Source organism: Myotis nattereri (genome assembly GCF_964212035.1).
Source record: "Myotis nattereri genome assembly, chromosome: 18".
Lineage (NCBI taxonomy): Eukaryota > Metazoa > Chordata > Mammalia > Chiroptera > Vespertilionidae > Myotis > Myotis nattereri.
Window position 1 is genome coordinate 27,021,191 of NC_138093.1, and position 27,007 is coordinate 27,048,197.

At 40.3% G+C, this 27,007-nt stretch overlaps 1 protein-coding gene across 2 annotated transcripts in view; it reads left to right on the plus strand.

The window, feature by feature from the left end:
* Nucleotides 1-22,028, plus strand: part of PLA2G4A (phospholipase A2 group IVA) — a 130,602-nt gene extending 108,574 nt beyond the window's left edge. For both annotated transcript variants that reach the window (XM_081112671.1, XM_081112670.1), the window contains 4 exons: nucleotides 1,788-1,972; nucleotides 10,534-10,729; nucleotides 12,193-12,350; nucleotides 21,415-22,028. In XM_081112671.1, the coding sequence (XP_080968797.1) occupies nucleotides 1,788-1,972; nucleotides 10,534-10,729; nucleotides 12,193-12,350; nucleotides 21,415-21,546 (671 nt within the window). In that variant the 3' untranslated portion in view covers nucleotides 21,547-22,028. The remainder of the gene's footprint in view (nucleotides 1-1,787; nucleotides 1,973-10,533; nucleotides 10,730-12,192; nucleotides 12,351-21,414) is intronic.
* The last annotated feature ends 4,979 nt before the right edge of the window (nucleotides 22,029-27,007 follow it).

A 27,007-nucleotide genomic window follows, 5' to 3' on the forward strand; every position in this document is an offset into this window, starting at 1 on the left:
TCTAGTCTATATATTATGTTGGGAAAATCTTATATTTTCATTTACCTTATGATTTTTTGCACCAATTAAAATATGAGCGTCTTAGAATTAAAACCATCTTTTAACCTATAATGAGAAAAATTAGTGCCTTATTTTTGTCCCTATTTCTACACCTTGCAGACAATCTTTTGAAAACAAGATGATAAAACCCCCTCATTTGTTTACTTCAAAATAGTTGTATGCGGGTGGAAACTAATTCTGGAGGAACTGTCCATTAGTTACATAACTTCTTCTCTGTTTACTTTTGTGTTTACCCTATTTACTGTGACATACACCATCTGGAATAAGAAATTGAGACACGAGTTCATTCAGGCCAGAGTTCAAAACACAAACTTCCAAATATTTGTGCATCCTAAATGGAATCTGTGTGATATATTTATAAAATGACCTTCGGAAATGTTCACGGCTGACCCACTGTAAGGAAGCAGTCATAAGTATAAAACATAGCGTGTTTCCATACCTATCCAAAAAACAGATGAACTCATTTCAGGTTTGAAAACCATGTATGTTTTGAATTCTGGGAGGATATCCTTCCATCGTGGCATTTTTAAATGCTCCATGATATTTTAACAGATGTTATATATACATGGGGTTCAAGTTCAAATAAATTTGGAAAAACTAACAACTTCATCACCTTCTTCACAGTGCAATGGGATTCTCTAATGAGTTTGAGAAGTTCTACTTAAAAGGGCCTCGTGTATAGCACTTTAAAGGCAGACTTACATTGGGATCTGGCTGGGCTTTTTATTGGCTGGACAATCTTGAGCAGTTACATAGCATCAGCCTCAGTAAACAATGATAGGAAAGTCGAGTAAAACTAAAACCGAACAACCTTGATCCTGATGGAACTGCAGGTTAGGGAGAATGCAACCATCTTCACATTTTATTCCAAGTCACTTACAAAATAGAAATAATAGTGGTACCTATGTGAGGATTAAGTAGCATCTTCATTTTTTAAAAAGTGCTCTAAGTCCAAGGTATAGTAAGGAGAACAGGGAACACACAATATAATTGCCCATTACTTTAAGCTGTCGAATCTTATATTCTCAAACCTGCTTGATCATGGAATTCTTATTTTGTGTATAGAATATCTGGTGATATTTTGCAAAACTATATGCTTTGAAACATACCTTTCTGTCAATTTATCTAGAGGTTGGAACCATGGTGTTTAGCTACATGCCAGAGTTGGGAATTGGTCCACATACTAGTAATGATTTTCTCTCAAATGTAATCTTGGATTTAAAAGAGGATTATTTTCTTGAACTCCCATCACCTGGAGAGGTGCAGTGTGATACCCATTCAGACTCTGCCACTCCCCAGTTGTATCACTTGAGAGATTAATTTATTCTGTCTTCTATTTATAGATTTCCTCTACCTCACACATCTGTAATAAGACTTAAATAAGATAATGTATGAGGTACTGTGTTTAAACCAGTAAAGACCCATGTAATGCTAATAGAGGGATCATGCTGCACAGATTAGAATTAATACCAAGGCCTGAACAATGTACTTTCCATGCATTATCTTACTTAATCCCCCAACAACTTATTGGATAGATTCTTTTACCCTGATGTTACAGGTGAAGAAACTAAGAGCTAAAGACAATCATTAATTTATTAATTGCTGAAGTTGGAGTCATGCCCAGCTCTGTTTATTCTATCTTATGTGTTTATATAATAAATTATTTTTATTCCCTAAGTAATGTTAAATGGTTGTTTAATTCATTCTTTCTTTTTTCCTTTTAAAAGATCCTGATGAATTTGAGCAAATATATGAGCCTCTGGATGTCAAAAGTAAAAAGATTCATATAGTGGACAGTGGCCTCACATTTAACCTGCCTTACCCCTTGATCCTGAGGCCTCAGAGGGGAGTCGATCTCATCATCTCCTTTGACTTTTCTGCAAGGCCAAGTGACTCTAGCCCTCCATTCAAGGTAAGAAGAATTTATGTAGCATCCTATTATCTACCACACTAGAGGCCCATTGCACGAAGATTTGTGCAATAGGCCTTCCTTCCCCTGGCTGCCGGCACCGGTTTTCTTTCGGCACCTGGGCTGGGACCCAGGCCTTTGGTCTGGCTGCAGCGGAGAAGCCAAGCCTCTTCAGTCTTCAGTTGTCTTCAGTCTTCGCTCTGCGCCTGCATATGCAAATTAATCGCCATCTTTGTTGGGTTAATTTGCATACTCATCCTGATTGACTGGTGGCTGTAGCAGAGTGACACCAATTTGCATGTTTCTCTTTTATTAGTGTAGATTCCTTTGCATGCCTTGTGAATATCTTGATCCTCTTGATTCCAATTTCTTATCTCATTATCCTCTCCTGCTTAAAAGAACTTTTTAATGGTAATCCTTCACCCACATTAAAATTCATAGTCCTGAGCGGGACAAGAATGATGCAATATATCTGAAGTTCAAGAAGCAACTTAGGCTGAGATTTGGGAATTAGCAGGAAAAAGATAATTAAAACCATGTATTCTGTGAGAAGATAAGAGAACATAAAATACTATCTTGAAGATTCAACAACAATATCAGGGGAAAAGGAGGCAGATCAAGGAAGGGAGTAATGTTATGAAAACCAACTGCAGATACTCAACAAGGAAGTTCTTGTGAACTGGCCAAGAGAAGTTTCAATAGGGTTGTGAGCGCACAAATCATACTGCTGTGACTTGAGGGATGAGTGGAAATTAAGAAAATAGAGACAGTTCTATAGACTATCCAGGAAGAAGAAGATGGACTGTATCTGGAGAACAGGAAAAGTGTGTGTGTGTGTGTGTGTGTGTGTGTGTGTGGAGGGTTGGGTTGTTAATAGAAAGACTTGAGCATGCAGATGGCTGGGAGTCATTAATGAAGATGTTATTGAAGAATGAAGAGATGACGTATACAATAGGGTCACATCCCAGAGAAGGTTACAGGGGTGAGGAGATGTAAAATTACAGGTGGAGAGTAGTATGAAAACATCCATATTGGAGCAAGAGAGAAGGGAGGAAATAATGGCTGTGGAAGGAGGTTTGTAGTTGGCCATGGAGAAAGGAAGTTAAGAAACTACTCATCTGATGACTTCTAACTTTGATAGGAATTAGTTATCTTTGTAGAATGAGAGGATGGGGTTAGTGAAGCCAGAGGTATGGGGAGAATAAAAGTCTGCCTCTGTGAAAAAAAGTTCTGAATAGGCAATAGAGAAAGATTGCTGGGCTGCCCTGCGGCCTCACCCAAGTGAGACTGTGACTGTTACCATTCCCTCCACCTGAAACACCTCAAACTGTCTTCAGACTCATCTTGAATGTTATCTTTCGTGATCTCCACAGGTACAGCTTCAGAATGAAACACTTAGTAAATTCTACAAATACAGCAGTTTTCATGGTGTACTGTCTGTTTATTTACATATATATTTATACTAGAGACCCAGTGCACAAAATCGTACATGGGTAGGGTCCCTGTCGGCTGCCGGCTGCTGGCTAGGGCCTCCATTCATTCCATGCCGCCCCCTGGTGGTCAGCACACGTCATAGCAAGCAATCGAACTCCTGGTCGGTTGAACTCCTGAGGGGACACTTTGCATATTAGACTTTTATATATATAGATGTATGTATGTGTGTGTTGCTTCCACTGTCTGTGAACTCCATGGGTACTCAAACACTATTTGTGTGTTTTTTAATTGTGTATTTTGTCCTAATTGCCTTATAAAAGCCAGCCAAAATATATAGGAAACATTTTTGGGGGGTGAATGAATGAAATGCTGTAAGAGAGATGGAGGTCATCTACATTTGATAGATTAGGAAATGGAAACTCATAAAGATGAAGTGAAATGGTCCATGATCTTGAATCAGGACGTCAGTGATAACCTTTGTCCTCTGACACTTGGCTTCCTTTCTATTATACTATGATTAAACTGCTCTCAAGACTAATAATGGTTATAACTCTCTAATATTTATAAAATCTCATATTTTTAAAATGCTTTCAGATTATGTCTTGAGCCAGTTAGTATTCAGCCAAGTAGATAAGCATTGGTGAGATAAGCGATCTCTTCACATCCGTAAATTAAATAAGACAACGGGCGAAAAAAGCCTAGCCCAGGACCTGCCTGGGGAAGTGCTAAGTACGAAATGGTCAAGCTGGACCCAATTGCAAGGCTCCACAATGAGAACTGAATGCTTTTTCCCATCACCAGCTGCCTGTGTACACACTGCACTTGTACTTGTTTCTGCTCTGTGTTCCGCAGTCAATGGTAAAACATGGTTCTTGATCTCCATAACATTTTAGCTTTGGGGGTGAGGGTAGACTCTTATACATAACATACATTTTGAAGGAAACCAAGAAATTTACTGTAAAATAGTTATTTGGGTTTACATAAGTATTTAACAGTGCTTTACTTTTTAGATATAATTAATAAGGTTTAGAAATTGATGAGAAATATGCATGAAGTCCATTGATAGGAGATTTGTATAAGAATACATTGGTGTGCATCAGAGTAGATGAGCAGGGAAATAAATGGAACAGGTTGGAAAAATCACAGAGATGGTACAGAGATGGCAATGAGCACATCGGAGAACCTGGGCATGAGCTAATTAGAAGTGATAGAGATAAACCTCCCATTAGAGGGGCATTAGGGGAGAATTTAAAATTGGATGATAGAAAAGAGAGACTCAGTGAAGGGTTTCCAGCAGAAAAAATGACTTCATGAAATTGGAATTATAGGATGATTAATCTGAGAATGGAGAGAGGAGGGCAAAAGATTAAGATTAAGAAGGCATCACTGTAATCCAAGCATATGCTAATGAGGCACCAGGCCAGAGTGGGTGACTATGAAAACTAAAAGCAGGCTGCCCTGAGCAGCAGTGGGAGGTAAATTTCAGTAGTTGATTCTGAGACAACAGCTTAGAAGCTAGTTCTGGGGATAAATAACTATTATTCATATCACTTATGGGAGTTTAAGAATGTCAGTGCCATCATTTTATATGTAAATCAGAGCTCCGCCACTTCTAAGACCTGCTGTTGAAAGAAAGTGTTATTTATTTTTATTTTATGGTTTTATTGAATTTATTGGGGTAACATTGGTTAATAAAATTATACAGGTTACAGGTATGCAATTCCATAATACATAATCTGTGTTCACAATACAATAGAGAGCCCAAAAATAAACCCATATCTTTATGGTCAATTAATATTTGACAAAGGAGGCAAGAACATACAATAAGGTAAAGATAGTCTATTCAGTAAATGGTGTTGGGAAAATTGGAAGAAAGTTTTAGAATATAGTTTTGTATCTCTAAAAAGAACGACTGTAGTTTGTTAGTTTGTAACTGTACGTTGATTCATTATTTCTAATTAAGAAGGATATGTGCTCATTGTAAAAAATTTGGAAATTTAGAATATATCTCAAGTGCTTGTGCTTTTTGTGAACAACAGCTGCTGATATTTTGGTATTTTCTTTTAGTCCCTCTTATTATTATGTGTGTGTGAGCACCAGGATCATATAGCTTTGCACACTGCTTCTTTCTACTTAAAATTATATCAGGAATTCTTTTCCCATGCCAGTAAAAAAATTTTAAACGTTATAAACACAGCATGATATTTCTATTGTGAATATGCAAAATTTTATTTAACAATGCTTTACTTTTTAGATATAATTAATAAGGTTTAGAAATTGATGAGAAATATACATAAAGTCTTTTGGAAGGAGGGGAGAAATTCCAATGTAATAACTGGAGATATGCAATATGATTTTATTAAGGTGACTAAATCATGAATAATTTCCTATTTTTTTTTAAAATATATTTTATTGATTTTTTACAGAGAGGAAGGGAGAGAGATAGAGAGTTAGAAACATCAATGAGAGAGAAACATCGATCAGCTGCCTCCTGCACATCTCCCACTGGGGATATGCCCGCAACCCAGGTACATGCCCCTGACCGGAATCGAACCTGGGACCTTTCAGTCCGCAGGCCGATGCTCTATCCACTGAGCCAAACCGGTTTCGGCAATTTCCTATTTTTGAGACTGAAATATGAATATCATTTGTAACAAAAAAAAAAAAAACACACAAAATAAACCATAGCCCGGCTAGTGTGGCTTAGTGGTTGAGCATCAACTTATGAACCAGGAGGTCATGGTTCAATTCCCGGTCAGGGTACATGCCTAGGTTGCTAGCTTGATCCCCAGTGGGAGGCATGCAAGAGGCAGCCAATCAATGATTCTCTGTCATCATTGATGTTTCTCTCTCTCTCTCTCTCTCTCTCTCTCTCTCTCCCTCTCCCTTTCTCTCTGAAATCAATAAACATATATTTTTTAAAAAGCAAACCATAAATGCTAAGCAAAATATTAGAACCATTAACTTTATTTCACAGCTACTATTATTAGCATTTCATAAGTATAATTTTCAGATCGTGTCAGGGAGATAGAAAATGATGGATATCTTGGCTTTTAATAAAGGCAAAAATTTTATTTATTATAAAATTGTAACTGGCCTTGAAAGTTGATGACATCAATGTCAGTAATACTATTTTTTTTAGATTAGTAGACACACACCCTAATAAATAGTTCAGATATAAAGAACCTGATGAATCTCAGTAATACTCTTATTATTTGATTTTTAAAAAGCAACTCTGTGTTTCACTTTGTCATTTCTTTTTGTTAAACTTTTAATAAGTTAGATATATGCCATGCAGATTTAGCTTACCATTAGGGTCCATTCAGGAATTATTATAATAGGATTATCCTTTAATGTTGGCCATGAATGTAAGCCAGGGTCTTTATCTACTTAATAATCAGATTGTGAAATTAGAAAAACAAAACAAAACACCTTTGGATCTTTTGAGAAACAAGTAAGGAAGATAGGAGAATTCAGAGCTTGCAACTAGATATTTTCCCCTTTCACCTTACTAAATTTTATAGAGAGTAATAGATTAGAGTTATTGTGCTGTAAATTATGTTATTGTACATTATGTTGCCATATATCTAGCTCAGTTTTTTCAGTGCTCTTTTAAATGCTTAATGAACAGAATCCAGAACAATGAGTTCATTCTCTTAAAAATAAAAGGAAAGAAGAAGGGAGAAAAGAAAAGAAAGAGGCAGTGAGAGAAGGAGAACGTGAAGAGAGAAGGAAGGAAAATTTGAGCCAGTCTTCACAAAATGAAAGAAGTATTACATATGTCCCCTTTTTCCCCCCATTGACCTCTTCTAGGTGCCCACCCACCCCACCCCAGGCCTTCACCATCCTGTTGTCAGTGTCCATAGGTTACACATATATGCATACAAGTTCTTTGGTTGATCTCTTCCTACCCACCTACCCACCCTTCCCCTGCCTGTAACCTCTTAGTGAAGAAGAACTAATGAGAACTGCAAAATGTTATGTAAATTCTACACACAATTAGACATAGAAAATTATTTTCATGCATGTTGCTTTACAAAGCTCTTGGATCCTAATACCAGCATCCTTTTATTAGAAATGAGAATGGCAAAAAACATAGAATAATGACTTCTAAATTATAGTTTTTACCTTTTGTATCTTATGTTAGTTGCTTCAATAATTTTTAAAGATTCTGTAAATGTATTTACATATGCATACTTCATAACTTTCCCTAATCTAGAAATTGCTTTAAAATAATGAGAAACATCTTAGAAAGTGCATATCCTAGGTTTGTATAGAGAAAATACTCATATAAAGAAAAGCTAATTTATAATAATAGATATAAATATATTTCTTATTTATAAATAGGTAAAAATATATCCCATTCATACTATAGTTTAATTATATTTCTGTTATTTAGATTGTCTTCTGTCTTTCAAGATGTTTTATTAATTCTCAAAAATGAGCACAAACATTTTATAGGGTATTACTCTGAAGGATACTATCAAATTGTTATCTCCACAGGAAATAATTTCGGTTAGTACTATGTAAATTTACCATGAATTAATTTCTGGAAATCTGAAGCATCTGAGGTGTCGAGTAACAACCAAGATGGAGAGTTATCCTAGAACACAGTTCTGGCATATGGCTCTAATTTGTGGAGCCACAATTTCTTTGCTCACTGCATTCTTTTCAAACTCATCTGCTCCACTCATAGTCTGTGTCCTTGTTTCTGTCTTTCCAAGCAGAGAAATGAGACATCCTAGAGGAGATGGTTTTTCCACCCTGTAATCTTTATAGTCACTGGTTTTAATCACTTCCACATCAGGATCATATAAGGAAAGGGAAAGTTTCCATCACTTCCGAATTCCAGCGTGAAATATCTATCTAAAAATAGCCTGGCCTTTTACCTCATTCAATTCCCCTTTTCCTCTTTCTCCACACATCCACACATCCTTGGTCATCCTCTTGAGTCATGTTTGTAAACATTGGAAAGCTCTTTTTTCTCTTTGGTCTCACGCAATTGATCCACACTGTGAACTTTTGCTTTTATTTTGTTGTTGAAGAGTCTTGAATGAATACCAGTGCTAGATAAGAAGCAACAAGCTGAGTAATTCAACTGAATGGGGAAAAGGAATCAGTGATAAAAGTTTTCTCAAGTTTCAAGCAAGGAAGTGTTAATATGCATGGGATTTTCAGTGAAATAGAATCAAATAGGAGTGGGCAAAAGTAGGTTTCCAGTTGTGAGTATGTGAAACACAGTTTATTCTTGTGTTATTGTTTAATGATTGTATTATTTTCCGTATGAACAACTACAAACCTACTTTTGCTCACTCTGTATTTAGTTTAGTAATTTATGAAACAAATTCTTTAATGTACTTTAATGCTTGAATATAAGATTTAATATTAAACCTTTTGTTCTCCCATATGTTTATTTCTTTGTGAGTGGTTTTCAGGGAGAATTTTTAAATTCATGACATTCCACAAGCATCAAGAACAGTGACAATCCAATGAAAAGGATATTTTTCTCTAAATTTAAGGTGCTATTTTAAAGTACTTCTTTTCTGCCCCAGGTGATTTGGCTCAGTGGATAGAGCGTCCCAGGTCGGGGGCACGCAGGAGGCAACTGATCAATGATTCTCTCTCATCATTGATGTTTATCTCTATCGTTCCCTCTCCCTTCCTCTCTGAAATCAATAAAAATATATTTTAAAAAAACCCAAAGTACTTTTTTAAAAATAGAAATTACTGAGGTTTTGAAAATACATTAGCTTAGTTACTCCTCACAGCAATCCGGAGAAAGGTAATAGCATTAACTTTATTTTATAGGCTATAAAATGAGATGCAGAGAGATAAGGAAGAGGTGAGATATGCATGCAGTGGGTTTGGGAGCCCATGATTTTAGGGATAGTGGATAGCCTGGTCCCTGTTTGTTTGTTTGTTTGTTTGTCATTTATGATCTCCATTGTACCATTAGCGGGGTATCGCTGCATACTTCTGCCCTCAAAGAATTCTAATAGCAATCTTATGAGATATGTATTATTATAACCATCCTTATTTTATATTTGAGGGTATTGAGTGTGGAAACATTCAGAAATGTGCCCAAGGTCACATAGCTCGCACTTGAACTCAGACAATCTGGCCCCAGCGCCTGTTTCTGACTTGTCCCACTCCCCCGTAAGCTGATATAAATAGAAATAAGTTCTGTTCACTGCACCTCTCCGTGTTGATTTATATTCTCCAGTTTAAATGTAATATTATGTGTGTGTGCTTACTCATTGCCTTAGTCAGCCTCGATGCAGAAAGAAACTGAAAATCTTAGTGGCCGACAACAAATGCGTATTTCTTGGGTCACGTTCCATGTCTGCAGCTGCAGATCAGCTGCTCTGGCTCTGTCCCAATTGTCTTCTCATTCTGGTGGGGAGGTCTAATCCTCTCCCCAGGAAGGGAGCCTAGCATGTGAAAACAATCGCACAATCCTCCCTGCTCCTGGTACCTCTGTACCGCCCACGCTTGGCCACTGCACATGTAATGATAACATGGCCAGAAGCTCAATTTCTTGTCATAAGCAGAAACAACCATGCCCCCTCCAAAAAAATAATACAAACAACTACCAAAAAAGTCAAGTATAATAACTCAACTATTTATAAAAGTATATATAAATAGTATATATAAAAGTTATGATCATTTGTTGTGTGGAAATGACATAGGTAAAATATTTTTGCATACATAACATTTATTAATTATTATTAGTTGTGTGTAGATGATATAGGTAAAAATTCAGTAACAGGTTCATTGACTCCTGAGGGTTAAAAAACATTCACAGGGCTTATAAATGCCCAGAATCCATACTGTTTTTTTCTCTTGTAGCAATTACATCTATATAATTTCATTCAGTTCAGCTCATTCATAAAATTTCCAGTGCCTCCTATGGAGCTAGCCGTGAACCAAGAACTAACATAACAGGACTGAGGTTGTTCACGGAGTGCTTTTAAGGTTTTTGAGATTGATGAGCTTCCTGGGAGGAGGGTCCTGGTTTGTCTTAGCGAGAAGCACAGTGCTAGCACATAGTGAATATTGAATGATGGCCAGATCAGCCGAACAAATGAAGACCGAAACTTCCCAAATGCATCTTTCCCTCTCTTCCATAGGAACTTCTGCTTGCAGAAAAGTGGGCTAAAATGAACAAGCTCCCCTTCCCCAAGATCGACCCTAATGTGTTTGATCGAGAAGGACTAAAGGAGTGCTATGTCTTTAAACCCAAGAACTCTGATATGGACAAGGATTGCCCAACTGTCATCCACTTTGTTCTGGCCAACATCAACTTCAGAAAGTATAAGGCTCCAGGTAGGTGGGGGATAGGTTGTATTCTGCAAAGGAGAAATCTGGTAAAGGAGCAAGACTGATAGTAAGCTGGCCCACACTGGCACTCGCTGTACCGGCTGTTACAACTTTGAATGTTTCCCTTCCCTTGATGAATAGCTGCTATCCCGAGACCCTCCAGTGCTCCCCATCTTTCTCACTCCTTGATCCCCTGGGTTCTTCGCCGTCCAGAAGCTGGAGGGTTAATAACTGGCTCAACTAGCTCTGCAAAATCTCTGGGGCTTTACTCCAAAAAGCCCCAATGATGTTTGCTGTGATTGGTTGGGGCCTTTATCATAAGGGTTTGTTAAATATTTTGAATATCACCATTTAAGGGAGCCCTTATTTCAGAACAAATCCTACAGAGGTTCTGGGAATTTGCGCTGACCGCAAGATGAATGTAATTGAGCAGCACAACATGGTTTTCATTCATGTTGCCAGGTTATATTCCATAGAAAAAGAATCAAGTTCAAAGCAAGTCATCCTGTCATACCACAACTTGAGGAGCCATAAACTCTTTAGTTTCCTGGAAAATATTGATTAACCAAAGGAGGTCTGGAGACTGACAGGCAGGATCCTGAAGGCCTAAAAATCAGACTGTTTTTAGGACCAGAATATATAGCTGTAAAAAAATAGTCCTGGAGAACGTAACAGGGGACTATGGAGAAGAAAGTGATCTTTTTCTAGATGGTGGAGGGAGACAGAGAAAGGATCGATAGGAATGGGAGTTTTTATGACTCACAGTTTTTAAACAGTGAGTGGAGTACTTGAAACCTAGAGAATTTTCTATCGCTGTTAATTCTCAAGGCTGATTAGGGGATTTCTGTGGCATGAAGGCAATTAGATAGTGTTTGGTTTGGGGTTCCTCCAAAAGCTGATTCTGAGCAAAGGATTCAAGTGCATATAGTGTGTTTGCATGAACTAGGGAACTTTGATAAGGAACTGACAGCAAAAGATGTGTCAGAGACTCGGCTACGAGGAAGAGACTTTATCCTGCTGGGAAACGCTAGGAAATGGAATAGAACTTATGCTGCAGAATCATCCTTCCTCTTACACAGGAAAAGGCAAGGGAACTCAGGTGTTTAAAGCCTAAGTCCTTGGTCTCTTTGGTTGACTGGTGCCTGGGAGGAGTGATCTATCAGTGTTTCCAGCCTTGTGCTAATGAGCTAATTAGACTTCCACAGTTGTGGGGGTGGGGGCTGGGTCGGGGATAGAAGGCCCTTGGGCACAGAGGTACAAACCCTGGCAATTGGAAGTTGCCCAGTCAAAACACAGAAGTCCTCACCCAGGCAATATGTTGGGGACACAACGGTGTATATACAGATTACATGACCTCAGTGGAGGCTCCCCATGTTATGTTTATGACTCTTTGTATGTTTCATTCCCTGGGTTTTAGAGATATTTTGTAGTTTTCCAAATATCCCACTTGAGACTCTTTTGATATTTAGGTGTTCCAAGAGAAACTAAGGAAGAGAAAGAAATAGCTGATTTTGATATTTTTGACGACCCTGAATCACCATTTTCAACCTTCAACTTTCAATATCCAAATCAAGCATTCAAGAGGCTGCATGATCTGATGTACTTCAATACCCTGAACAACATTGATGTAAGTATCTCCTCCGATCATTGACAATATCAAATATTTCATATCACATGACCATACCAGTACTTCTTTTTAATTAATTAAAAATAAAAACAAGGTTTATGAATAACACCACCCAAATTGTACCATTTTATTTTTCATGAATTATTTTATTAATCTCCAGAAGAACCCTATAAAATTCACAAATAAGAAAATCAATGCCTCCACCTGGACAGAGCCTACATTTTATACTATTATTTTATTGGCGAGTGGTTAATACTCAGTTTCTTTTCCAGATATCTAATGTATTTGTTATATGACAAAATAAATTAGAAGTAGGAAGAAAAGCGATAAAAATAAATGTAAAAGTAGGAAAGTGATCATAACCAGAAGAGCGGTTAATGAATTTTAAGTGTCTTTATTTTTCTGGATCTTAGGAATGTCGCCAAAAGTAGCAGCTTTCTCATTTTTTAGCCCTTGAGATATCAAGTTTGCTTTGATTTGGAAACTTTAGAAACAGATTATTCTCTTCAGTATCATTCTGATCATTTGTATATCTGCTGCTAAGATGCTGTGCCCACGTGTGAAATTCTTTAGTTACTAACTCACCATTAAGGAACACTGTTGTGTAATTGGAATCGTGTTGGCTTCTTGTTCCAAATCATAGTGTCTGCAAAGTTATAATCAGTTGTGAAAGCCAAAGTTCATTAGTCCGATTGGATTTTGCACATTCAAAAATAAGAAAATAGAGAAAAAAGAAGGAAATTAAATGGAGAAGGAAAAGCATCATATATAATTTGCCAATCTTTTTGGAGACTGTGTGAATGGCTCAAAAGAACACACCGTGCGTGGCTGACTGTTCTTTGTATCTGAGATTTAATTGGGTTTTGTGAGCTAATAGACTTCTGGCACATCTAGTTTGCTTGTTTGTTTAGTTTGGCCTGAGACTAATAATGATCAATTATGTACAGTTATACTGTAATCTGTTTATTAACCAATACCTTTAACTTTTGTAAATGTAGGAAATTTTCCCCAATAAATTTCAGTTCCTGCAACTTTTTAAAAATATAGATTTTTATTGACTTCAGAGAGGAAGGGAGAGAGAGATAGGAACATCAATGATGAGAGAGCATCATTGATCAATCCGCTGCCTCCTGCATGCCCCACACTGGATATTGAGCCCAAAACCCGGGTATGTGCCTTGACTGGGAATTGAACTGTGACCTCCTGGTTCATAGGTTGACACTCAATCACTGAGCCATGCCAGCTGCACCTTTTAAAATGCTTTCTTGTTAGCCCTTCATTATGAATAATATGTGATAATTAATGTAGAGCATGCTTAACAAATTTTATAGCATATGTCAATTTCTAAATGCATTTATTCCTTTTTTATCTCACAAGCAGTGGACATTTGAAATCCCTATGCTACATTATTTCTGTTGCGATGATGAAAATATAAACAATATTAAGAGAAAATCAGTACTTTAATCGATGATTTATAAAAAGCAAACATTTTCAAATAGAGTTGTTTTATAAAACCCCTGCAGTTAAAAGAAACTACGGGATCATATCAGAGTAAAACTATTTTTCTGGTATGAAACCAATAAACTAAAAACTAAATATTCCTTGGGATGAAATGTATTATACTTGACAAGTTACCCTCAAATGGAAAAAAAATATATTGTAGGAATATATAAATTTCTTATTGCGCTTGAGAAAATAAAAGGTACACACACATATGGGGGGGGGCACAAAAGTAGGTTTAAAGAAGATAAAAAATATGAAAAAATAAATAATAATAATAGAATAAACTGTGTTTCTCGTACTCACAACTATAAACCTATTTTTTTCTACCCCTGTGTATACATGTGTGTGAGTATATATATATATATATGACTATATATGTAGCTTAAACATCTGTATTTCTCTCATTGTTTTCAGTTCTGGCTTATATAAAACCTGCTAAACTATTTGCTATAAAAATGATATAGTTCTATTTATATATTTTACAAACAGTCTTCAAAGTGGTGTTTGACAGAGATGATACAGTTAAAGCCTGAACAAAAATTGACTGAGTTCCCAGGTAACTGTCCTGCCTGTTGATTCTTCACAAACCATTGAATTAAGTAGATTTTCATTGTTTCCAAAAACTTTCCCCGCACAGTATGTATACAGAAGCAAGGTCACGGGCTTTATATCAGGTTTAGATCTCAGACAGGCTACTTGGGTGACTTTGAATAAGGTACTTAAACTTTTTAGGCCGCAGTTGACTCATCTCTAAAACAGGTGTAGCAGCATCTATCATAATGGCTGTGGTGAATCTTTAATCAAGTGATGTATGAACAGTGCCTGACAAACAGAAGCTGCTCATTAAATGGGAACCTTACCTATGTGTGTCTGTATTCTGTACCATGATGGATATACCTCAAGATCTTTGCCAAGCCCAGAATTAAGAATATAAACTGGCCCAACCAGCATGGCTCAGAGGTTGAACTTTGATCTAAGAACCAGGAGGTCATGGGATTGTGTGTGTGTGTGTGTGTGTGTGTTTAATTTTTTAAATTGATTTCAGAGAGGGAGGGAGAGGGAGAGAGAGATAGAAACATCAATGATGAGAGAGAACCATTGATCAGCTGCCTCTTGCACGCCCCCTACTGGGGGTCAAGCCCACAACCCAGGCAGGTACCCTTGACCAGAATCAAACCCTAACCTCCTGCTTCATAGGTCAATGTTCAACCACTGAGCCATGCTGGCGGGGCCAGGAGATCATGGTTTGATTCTTGGTCAGGGCACATGCCTGGGTTGCAGGCTCGATCCCCAGTGTGGGACGTAAAGGAGACAGCGATCAATGATTCTCTTATCATTTATGTTTCTATCTCTCTATCCCTCTCCCTTCCTCTCTGAAATCAATAAAAGTATATTTTTTAAAAAAGAGAATATAGGCAGGTCTGCATAAGTAATACCAGGCTGGGCAGTAAATAAATATTGTTTGAATGAATAAATATAGGCTTCCTCTTAAATTATATGACCATTGAAACTTGTGTTCAAGTAATTCCTGTGTGTGTGTGTGTGTGTGTGTGTGTGTGTATGCATATGAGTGCACCTCACACCCAGGTAAAACTTCCAGCTTTCACTGACATTTTCTCTCTCCCTTGATAACTCTTCCTTGTACCTACTTTTTACTGAAAAAAAGTATTTTATCAGAACCAAAGCTTCTTGATAAGTGATGATAAAAAGCAAGGAAACTGCTGGGGTAGGATGCTGGAGACTCCATCAAGCTCAGTCATTAGCTAAATCGCTCATTCCCACACCATTTGAATAGAGCAGGTTACTAATCCACACCAGCAACACACACATTTGCTTGCTGTGGACTGTCAGAGCTGCTTGAAACTGGACACGGCATATAAACTCTTGTCATGCGGAGACACTTGACTGCAACCCCTTTTGAGGACACTTTTCAAGTTTGAGGCCAAGGCAAACTTTCATCTCCAATTCACACGCAGGCATAAATTTCCACTCTGTAGAGGCTACGCTGTCTCTGACAGCTTTATGCTTCTGCTGCTGCGTTTTTCCTCAGAGATCCTGGCTGGCCCGCTCTGGGGAAGCTGGATTCCTGAATTCCATTCATCTTCAGAAAGCCTCTGCTCTGCCAGTGCTCACTCCGTGACAGCAGCCTGGGTCCGTTTTTGGCGTCAGGCTTCTGGCTTACTCAAACGTCCCAGATTCCTTTCCCTTGTGCGTCACCTGAGTGCTTGCACCCTGGCAGTATTTCGTGCAACCTAATGTACGGTGACTTCTACTGGGAGACGTGTGGTATGTGGGAAATGCGGAGCCTTTGGAGTCAGACCAAACTGGGTGTTCCGATGCTTGCTTGCCGCCTCTTGGCCGCGTGATCTTGGGCATGTAGGTTAACCTTTCCAAATTGTACCTTCCCCGTTTGTCAGGGGAACAATGCTACCTGTCTTACAGATCAGGGTGAGGATTAACTAAAACGATATCATTTAAGGGCATCTAAGAGACACTCAATAAACTGAAGCAGCTAATGGGATAATGACAATAATTGTTATCATTGTTCACAGTACCTTCTGCTCTTAACTATAGATGTAAACCCATGGAAAACAATGACTTGCCTTCTTTACCCTGTATCCTCCAGAGATACTGAGCACAATGCCTGGCACCTAAATTACACAGTAACGTTTTTGTGAATGATTTTTTAAATGTCATTGACTTATTGGCAGAAACTGGTGAAGAATTTAATGTGTTAGGAGGAGGGGATAGCAAGGGCCAGGATACAGCCTGGAGGCAGAGATCCTGACCATGGAGAATCTGCACAGAGTGTCTGCCTGGCCAGGGAGTGGGGCCACCGGCTCTGCTCATGCACCACTAACTTTCATCTGGAGGGAATATGACCTCTGGGATCTCTAGGACCTAGCTGATTCAGCCATCACAAGAAAATGTACTGCTATGCAGTCCCTCTCATTCAATTTATCAATTCGATAGGCACGTTCTATGTTGTGTGTGAGTTTATTCAGCATATGTCAATGATGATAATAATGAGCTTTTAAAATTTCTTTTCAAACAATTCTATAAGGTGCTAAACATTAGATGCTAATTAAAAGGAGGAAAAGCACATATCCGGAAGTATTGATACTTCTTAATTTGATATTTCATCATCATGATGAGTGTCTAGGTACAGTTAAAAGTTTTTATCTTTTCAAAAAATTTTTAGAAGCTGTAAAATATCATGGCCTAAGATATTAGGCCCAAATTCGTCCACCTTTAATGCTTCCTGTAATCTCTTTCCATCCTATTTCTTCATTAATTCAACACATTTATTGAGTATCTACTGTGACAGGCACTGTTTTAGGAAAGAGGGGTGTCACAGTACACAATACAAAACAACAACAACAAAAATACAAGGAAGTTTTGAGTGCTTCATATAGTCCAGATATTTCCTAGATATGCCATGACCTTCCCTCTTCAGCCTTTTTATAAGTTATCCTTCTACTGAGAATGCCCAGTCTTTCCACTCTACTGATAAAATCTTATCTGTCCTTTAATTCACCCCAAGACTCATTGTCCCCATGAGTTAATCCTTATCCTGTTTAATTCAACCTTTAATGATAACCTTCTGTGGACTCATTAATTTTACAAATATTTATTGTTTCCCTTCCATGTTCTAAATGTGGGGGTCAAAAATGATGAGACATAAAAGGTCGCTGCTTCCACAACACCAGTATTCATTGGGAAGGCAGACATTAACCAGAAAATTCTCAGTAATTTAGACCAGTATACCCTCTTGTGTTTTTCTGTATTTGTAATTTTTATTTCTTTCTCCAAATAAATACTGTATCTTCCTCGTTGGGCTCATTTTTAATTTTTCTGTTGTAATTTAACATTTGCTTGTGGGTTATTTCCAAACTCACTGTTCTAAATATGTTCCTTTTGGGGAGAAGATCACATTTTACATGTTTTCTTTTCTTGTTCTCTGCCCTTATTGCCGAAGATTTAAATGTTCTGGAACAACACTCACGAGGCTAGTGAATGGCACAAGTGAGGAATGACACATGCCATATGTAGGGACAGGCAGTGGGGATATAAGGGTTAATGCTAGGGTAACTGGCAGAGAGGATTTGGAATCTCAGTGGATTTCAGGGGTGAATGAAAGAGGAAATTAGATAGAAACACTACTTAAGAATGCTTCTAATTATGAAAAACCAGGAAGATTCAAATATGACATATTGCTTTTTGGGGGGCATCAAGTTGTACCATGTATCATGCTGGGAGTTTTCAATTTAGCAACGGATATAGTGCTAGGTTTAGCCTCTTTGGTTTATATCACACAGAATTATAAATCATAGCATATTGGTGTTTTTTGCAGTAATCCGAAAAAAAAAAATCTGGTTAATGGTTTTATAGTATTAATATGCCACCTAGTGGTTCAACTTGCACATTCTCATTGCATATGATTTGGGTGTCTCTGAATTGTGTAAATATTAATTTTAATTTATAAAAATGTCCTGTTTCCTAGAAACACCTGCCAAGGTCCAATTATGGTAAATGCACTAACTATTGATGATGATACTGCTGAAGTTTTGTGCTCATGAATTCATGCTAAAGGAATCGACAGTCTTTATCAATATAAATCTCCCCTTTAATCTTTTATAGGTTAAAACTTTTGAGGTGTTTGGAAATAGCTGATTTTTATTTTACTTGGTACTTCTCTGTAATAAGAGTTGATGCGTCTTGTGCTGCTGTGTTGAAGGAGAAACCAACTGAAAAGTTGGTGATTTGATCTCCAGAAAGGAAGGGAGATAATTTTTCCTTTTAAAAATTTTTTTAAATTGCAGTTGATACAGTATTTTTGGTGTGTATGTGGCTTCTTCTTTGTATCCTTAGTTCTAGGAGTTCCCTTCAGCTAGTCTTCAGATGTTTCTCCAGATTGATTGTTCTATAAATTAGTTGTAATTCTGATGTGGTCCTGGGAGGAGGCATGTACAATGTTTACCTACTCCGCCACTTGACCAGAAGCACGGGTGGGGAGATTATTAAAAGAAGGTGTAGTAAGGCCCTTGCTGGGTAACTCATTTGTTTAGAACGTCGTCCCAATATGAAAAGGTTGTGGAGTTCAATCCCTGGGGTCCCCAGTCAGAGCACATATAAGAACCAATCAATGGCCCAGCCCATGTGGATCAGTGATTGAGAATCAACTTATGAACGAGGTGGTCCTAGTTCAATTCCCAATCAGGGCACATGCCTAGGTTGTGGGCTTGATCCCCAGTAGGGGGCGTGTAGGAGTCAGCTGATCATTGACTTTCTCATTAATGTTTCTATCTCTTCCTCTCTCTTCCCCCTCTGAAATCAATAAAAATATATTTAAAAAAAGAGAATCAACCAATGAATGCATATGTAAGTGAAACAACAAATCGATATTTCTCTCTTTCTTCCTCTATCTCCCTCTTTCTCCCTTCCCCTCTCTCTCTCAAATCAATTGTTTTTTAAAGTGTTAACAGAAGACGTGCTAGGACACATTTGACCTCAGAATTGATTTGCCGACTTTTACCAAATAATAAGCCCACTACTGGCTATACTTAGTGATCTTGTTTCTAGTAAACTTTATAGCTTCACATCTAATTTAAAGCTCCCGATTGTCCTCACATATGTTTAGCTTGAAAATAACAACAAATAGACACTAGTTATGGAATGTTGCCTATGTGCTAGGCACTGTGCAAAGTATTTTTTATAAATGATCCTCAATCCCTACAAAAGTCAAGATTAGTATTATTATTCCCATTTTAAAGAAGAGGAAACAGACTCAAGAATTTCAGCTTGATCTCACGTAGCCAAAAAGTGTTGCTCCTGGAGGCCCATGGTCAGGTCTCCTTCACAGGCCGGAAGCCTCTTCTGTTGCAATAGAATGAATTGTGTTTCCCTTGCTCATGGGTAAATAGGGTCAGCAAATATCTTCTTGAAAAAACTCAGTAACATTTGAGCCCATTTTTCCCAGAAGACAATTATCCAGACAGGCTGGGCAGTAGGTTTACAGATGTTCATATGGAAACAATAGAATAGTAAATAAATAATAATAATAATACAAGAATAAACTCTGTTTCATATACTCACAACTGTAAACCTACCTTTGCCCACCCCTGCATATATCAACTTAAAAATCATAAAGCAAATAAAGGTGTCACATTCCTGAGGTAAACTCCTTTCCACAATACAACTGCTTGTTGTTTCGAGTTGCTGTTAGAGAACAGAGGAGCCTGCCCATCGGGCCTGACATAAAGTCGTAGAATACTCCTTGCATGTTACCACCGCCCAGGTCACACAGCTCTCTTCCCCAGGCATTGAACCCGGCTTGTCCAGAGAGACTGGAGGTGGGGATGGGAAAGCCCCTCTGTGCGCACCTCTCCAAGGCCAAGTGGGCCACACCAGCTCTGGGAGGGAGGGGGCCATGGGATCCTAAACTGCTCAGACTCGCCACATATTGCTCCCCATGGTAGAGGGCTTAACGACCTGTGGATAATACCTCAATGTTGCTTAGAGATCCTGGGATAGAGATTAATGGGGATTGTAGGCTATCCCTGTGTCTTGTCTCTGTGTCCGGAAACTTCTATCTCAGGGTCATTAAGATGAAATCCTGTAGTCCCATCCTGGGGAATGGGCCTTCCTGATGGTGACAGGGATCTAAAACGGCAGCAGAGCCAAGACTGCAATCCACGCCTCTCTTCCGAGGCCCATTCCCATCGCTCTGCAACAACTTCTTCAGCCAAATCCCAAATTTTCCAGAAGTTTCTAACGAGGTTAACTTCATACCCGAGAAGCACATGATAATCGTAATAGCAGTTCTTAGAGTTTGCAGTCACCATTCATTTGAGTATATGCAGAGAATGTTCTGAATGAAACATAGCCATCATCAATAAAAACTCAAAGCCCAGCGTTTTCTAGATAAAGGACAGCCATGTTTTATAACTGTATCTATTTAACTGAGGAAGCAGGGCAATTCGCCAGCAATGCCTTTTCTTTTCATTAGGCTTAGGGGAAGTCTGGTACTTCCCTGGCTCTTCATTTCCATTTGTCCACTAACGAAAGAACCCAAATTCTAGATTTAGTCATTGCTGTTTCTTCACTCTTATCCTCTTCCCAGTGGAGGACAGAATGAAGCTAAATTTACCGTGTTAATACCGAGTACTTTATTCCCAATTTTTTAAAATTGTTTTATTGCTTAAAGTATTACAAAGAGTATTATATATGTCTCCCTTTCCCCCCTCTTTTTCTTTTTTGTTTTTCTCCTCCCCTTGACCTTCCCCTAGCTTTATTCCCAATTCTATCAGCACAAAATCTGGAACATTCCCAGGATAGTTTTTACTCTGGTAGGAGAGGGAAGAATGTTTGAATATGAGCTTAACAAGAATGTAACAGTGAGATGTTGAATTTAAATATATACATATATGACTCAGAGATTTCTTTCTCTATTTTAAAAATAATTCTATAATAAGATTAATTGGATTTTTGTTTTGAGCAATCAAATGTTTAAATGAGTTCAGGGCAGCACTAATGATACCCCGTTTGCCTCTAATTGTAGGTGATAAAGAATGCCATCCTTGAAAGCATTGAATACAGAAGACAGAATCCATCTCGTTGCTCTGTTTCCCTCAGTAACGTTGAGGCAAGAAGATTCTTCAACAAGGAGTTTCTAAGCAAACCCCCAGCATAGTTTGTGTACTGGAAAGGGCCAGCAATTTCTGATGCTGAGGCAGTTTGAAATCCCATGACAACTGGATCAATAGCACAGCACAGACGTTAGTACTAATTATAAGAGGCTGATTGATTCTCAAATTTGCAGTTATTTATATAAAGCTGCATGAGAATAATACCCTTATAGGTTTGTTAGGTTAACAGATGATGTTGATTATGTAAAAATATACTCAGCTACATTTTCTATCAGTATGAATTTCCTGATGCAAATGTAGGGACATAGACTATATTTTCAGACATTCCTCGCCAACTATGTTATGTGTCCTATTTTTATAATGTGGTTTCTGTTTAGAATATTTAACATGTCGATCTCAATAAGTTAGACTTTGCATTGTGTGTGAATGTTATTCACTGACTGGATTCATGCCACAAGACAACACTATTTTTATTTATATATGCATTTACACATTTATGAAATAAATACATTTGTTTGCAAATTAGCATGAGGTAACTGAGTGTTATTATTTTTCATGAGATATTGCACTGCTGCTACGAAAGATCTCAGATTCATGGCTTTCAAACATAAAAGTTGTTCATCCTAAATTCAAATGTGAAACCTCTCATTTTAAATCAGTTATTTTTCTTGTGTATAAATTGTTGAACGAATGGTACTAGTATATATTTATTCAGCAAGTAGAAAAAAAGGTAACCACTTCTAGCTAAACCCTTTATTTTGCTGACATTATCCTGAACTGTGTGTCCTGCAGAAAGCACCAGAGGAACATCCAGAAGAGTGGCAAGGGCTGAGTATGCAGGGCTTGTCTTAGGGACAGTCTGAATTGCAAGAATAAGGGCTTCCTTCTCCTTCCTTTGACTTGTCTTTCTTTAAGCTAGCTAATCATTTGTCTTTTTTTTTTCTTTCACCTTTCATTCACATGTCCACCCATGAGGAAAGACTAAAAACAAAAATAAAGAACGAGGGAACACTTGAAAGCTCAATTCTTTCATTGGTTGATTTAGGCACAGGACAAATGAGTGCTTACAACTGTTCATCAGGCACGTTGCAGGATCTGGGAATACAACAGCGGACAAACCTGACCAAAGCGCCTCTCTCCAAGGACCTGGCGTTCTAGTGGAGGTGACCAACGATAAGTAAGTTTCCAGACTGTTGGAAGCGCTAAGGAGGAAATTAAAGATGGGCAGGGAGGAGGTGGGAAGTGTTGGGTTATCTAATTTTAAATGAGGTCCTGGAAAAGTTCATAATGAGAGGGTGACGTCAGAGTAAAGATGTGAAGAGGCAGGAGGGGCAGGACCTGCAGATGTTCAAGGGAACTGCATACCTGGCGGGAGGAACGGCAAACGCAAACGCTCGGGGGTGGAGCACCGTGTTCCAGGAACGAAGAGACCAACGTGCCCTGGGCAGAGAGGGTGATGATTCTTTGCGAGTTAATTCTATGAGCGAAGAGTTTGAAAGAATGTATTGAATTCATGACATGCTTTGAGCAGAAAAAAAAAGAGAGGATTCTAGCCTCAACCTGTTATCATGGTATAATCTTAAGTATGAGGAGCCAGCGAATGAATAAATCCCGTAGATTTTTTTTTTTTTGGTCACTATCATGGGCTCCGATGTCCACGGCTGTACGTACACAAAGTCCCCCATCACCGGAAGCCAGATAGCTCAGGACTCACAGCCTCGCTTGGTGGGACTGTGGGAAATGCAACTGGAGCCAACGAGGAGCCCGGGTTCGTGGAGGGTTCTGGAACCCGTTCAGCAGTAAGTTCAGATGGGGCCGGTTGTAGCCACTTGCTGCTGCTGCCTCCTGATTTTCGGGGTGGGCCCCTCTACACTGGACTCCACGCAGGTCTTTGGAGCCTGGCCCAGCTCCACCCGCCAGGCCTGGGGAAGAAGTGGGAACCCCACACGTGCATGGAAGCCTAGCTCAGGGTGACAGGAACTGGAACAGGGCACCAGTCCCGAGAGGCCAGGTCTCAGAAGCAGGGTCTCGGGAACACGAGGCACTTGCCTCATCGCGAACCCTCACCTACACAAAGGCGCACGTCCCCCTGAAGCAGAGCTGATGGATGCCGGGGCAGGACCTGGCAGGCTGGAGGGGAGGATTCTAGAAAGAGACACTCGGAACCCACAGGCAGCAAGTCCAAATGGTTCTGACTGTCCTTCACGTGCAGCTTCTGCCCCTGCGTGTGTTCGGGGAATGAACCTCCCTCCACAGTGCAGACGATGCAGGAGGCTGGGGACAGACCCCGGCTTCACAGGCCCGGAGGGCCCCGCCCGCCCAGTGCAGGGGGACAAGGGGACCTGCACGTGCGGACTGCGCATGCGCCAGCCACTCACGTCAGCGTCACCGACCGGAAGCCGGCTTGGGTCGGGTCGGGGCAGGCGGGGCATGGGAGCAGGAAATGAGATACATGCAAGGCATCTATTCACCTGCCTCCACGCCCTGAACTACACACATGCGCAAACGCCCTCTGGACACGGCGGGAGCAAGGCCGGGCGGCCCGCAGGTCCCATCTAATGACACAGACACCCAGGAGCCCTGGCTGCTGGAGAGGCCGAGCACCCGCAGGCACGTGGCCACCTGGGAACCGACTGTCCCCGGTTTGTAGCTGCCACCGCAGGTGCTTTTCCGGTTGGGCTGCCTTTGGACTGGAGACTCCGCAGGTTGCTCAGGCCCGGGAGGCCCAGGCGGGCCCCTGGCGACGGAAGGGGTGAGTTCTGCGCTCGCGGGCGGGCCCAGGGTGGCAAGGCATCTGGAACCCGGACGGATGTGGTCGGGCGCAGGAGAGGTCTTGGGGGTCACGAGCTGGGGAGGGGCCCGGAGGGCGGCAGTGCGCCTTCTGATGTCACCGTGAGAAACTTGGTGGCTGGAGAAGCCCGGATGCCTCCAGACAGTGTGACTGTCGCCAGTTTACGCCCGAGTGTGATGTCAGGGATTGGGAGGGGAGAGAGGAGGCATGGGGATCCTCCCACTTGGAGAACATACAGGCGGCTGGGCTTGGGGGGTGGCGGGGGGGGGCGGTCCCTAGCTCCACCGGCCTGGAAGGCCCTGGCTGTCCAAAGCCGGCTGAAGACGTGCATATTGCGCTTGCAGGGGTAGCCTCGTTCAGGCAGGCAGGGGTCACTGACCGAGGGGTGCAGTCAGTGGTGCAGGATTCGGGGACACAGGCCTCTGCCCGCCTCTAAGCTCTAAACAACACAGATGTGCACATTCGCCCAGAAGACGGAGCTGGAGGCAGACTGGTGGGTGGGGCGTCATCTAAGAAGAGGCACCTGGGAGCCTGGTGTTTGGAAAACGGAGAGGTCCCTTAGGCTGCGAGTCCTCTTCGAGACTGATGATGGCATTTTGTAGCTGCTGCCTCAGGGTGATTTTAGGGGATGGGCCCCTCCTTCCTGGAGGCTTAGGAAGTGAGAATTGTGTATGCAGGAGCTGGGCAGTTAGAGGTCGCCAGGGACCTGGGACTAGGCAAGGGTCCCATACCCTCCATCAAAGGATGAGTCCAGAAATACCCCCAGGGCAACATTCCCACTGACTGCAGAGTTCCAGGTTACTGCGCCCCTTGCTAGGAGAGTCAGGGAGACAGTATTTTCATCTAAGAGACACCCAAGTGTGCTGGTTGCTGGCAGAACCAGGGACACCAACACCATCAGGCAGCAGGTCCAAATGAGAGTGACTGTCGCCAATTTGCAGCAGCTGCCCAGGGTGATTTTCTGGGGGTGAGCCCCTCCACCAGTGGTTCTCAACCTTCCTAATGCCGCGACCCTTTAATACAGTTCCTTATGTTGTGGTGACCCCAACCATAAAATTATTTTCGTTGCTACTTCATCACTGTAATGTTGCTACTGTTATGAATCATAATGTAAATATCTGATATGCAGGATAGTCTTAGGCGAGCCCTGTGAAAGGGTCGTTCGACCCCCAAAGGGGTCGCGACCCACAGGTTGAGAACCGCTGCCCTCCACACTGAATACTATGCTAGGACTATGCCCCTCCCCTCCCCAGGCCTGCAGGGTGCTGGCTGCCCCAGGCCCGCTGAAGGGGTGCATACCAAGCATGCGCGTGCCATGCAGTTCAGGGCCGCTAAGGATCTGGAACCCAAAGGGTTAGGTGAAGCCCATGCCTCCCACTGCATCCTGAAACTCTCTCCAGGCAGTCATCTGCAACAACCATGATGCTTACTCTATTCGCCTTCTCTCAGGGCTCTCAGAGAGGAAGGGCGAGGGAGAGAGAGAGATAGAAACATCAATGGCGACAGAGACTCATTGCACTTCCCCTCCTGGGGATCCAGTCCACAGCCTGGGTATATGCCCTGCCCAGGAATCAAACTGTGACCTCCTGGTTCATAGGTTGATAACCACTGAGCCACACTGGTTGGGCCTGTTATTTTGTTTTTGACAGATTTAATTGATGGATCCCATATAACTTAAGGAAAATAAGAAATCATTAACTGTTAGTGAATAGGAAAATATTTAGTCAGCATATAAAACATTAACTCACAAATCTTTAAGAAATATGTTAATGTATACATGTAAGTAAATTTCTTAGTGTGAACAGTAGATGGCAGCATTCTTCAAAAAATTGTTCTACATCCACTTGTCTTCAGTGTTTTGTTTTTTAAGCAAATAGAGGATGTCCCCCCAAATGGAAGCAAATAGAGGATGTCCCCCCCAAAAGTATACACACACTTTGAATAATTATAAAGGCAGTGTTTATTAAAATACATTTCATTGCCCTGGCTGGTTTGGCTCAGTGGATAGAGCATCAGCCTGCGGACTCAAGGGTCCCAGGTTCGATTCCGGTCAGGGGCATGTACCTTGGTTGTGGGCACATCTCCAGTAGGGGGTGTACAGGAGGCAACTGATCGATGTTTCTCTCTCATTGATGTTTCCAACTCTCTATCCCTCTCCCTTCCTCTCTGTAAAAAATCAAAAAAATATTTTTAAAAAAATACATTTCATTTTCAAAGTTGAGCTATCAGCTGTTAAAGTATGTATAGTTTTTTGGGGGAAACCTTGTATAGTTTATTTCTTTAATGAGGTGGCTTCAGGACATATCTTGCACTTACACACGCACATATAATATTGTACAATTAGATTGCAATAATGTAACATATTTTCTTAAAAGGCATTCATTCAACCATTCTGTTGTCCATTTTGCTTTTTGCTGCAAAACAATTCAAAGATACACAGAAATAAAATGAATTAATGAGAAAAATTTCACAGGTTAATGAAAACCTAGAAGTGAATGACCTACTCAGCGCACTGTAGAGAATCATCACCTAGTTTCTAACACTTTCTTAAACAGAACTTTCACCAGGTTGTCCTTGAGTCTGGAACTTCCTTAAATTCCCAGCTATTCTGGGTGCTACCTGCCCTCACCCTTTCATCCTCCCCTTCATCATAAGGCAAAGATAAACCGTTTCTCCTCTGTGGTTCTTTCCTGCATCTTAGTTCCCTGTGCACA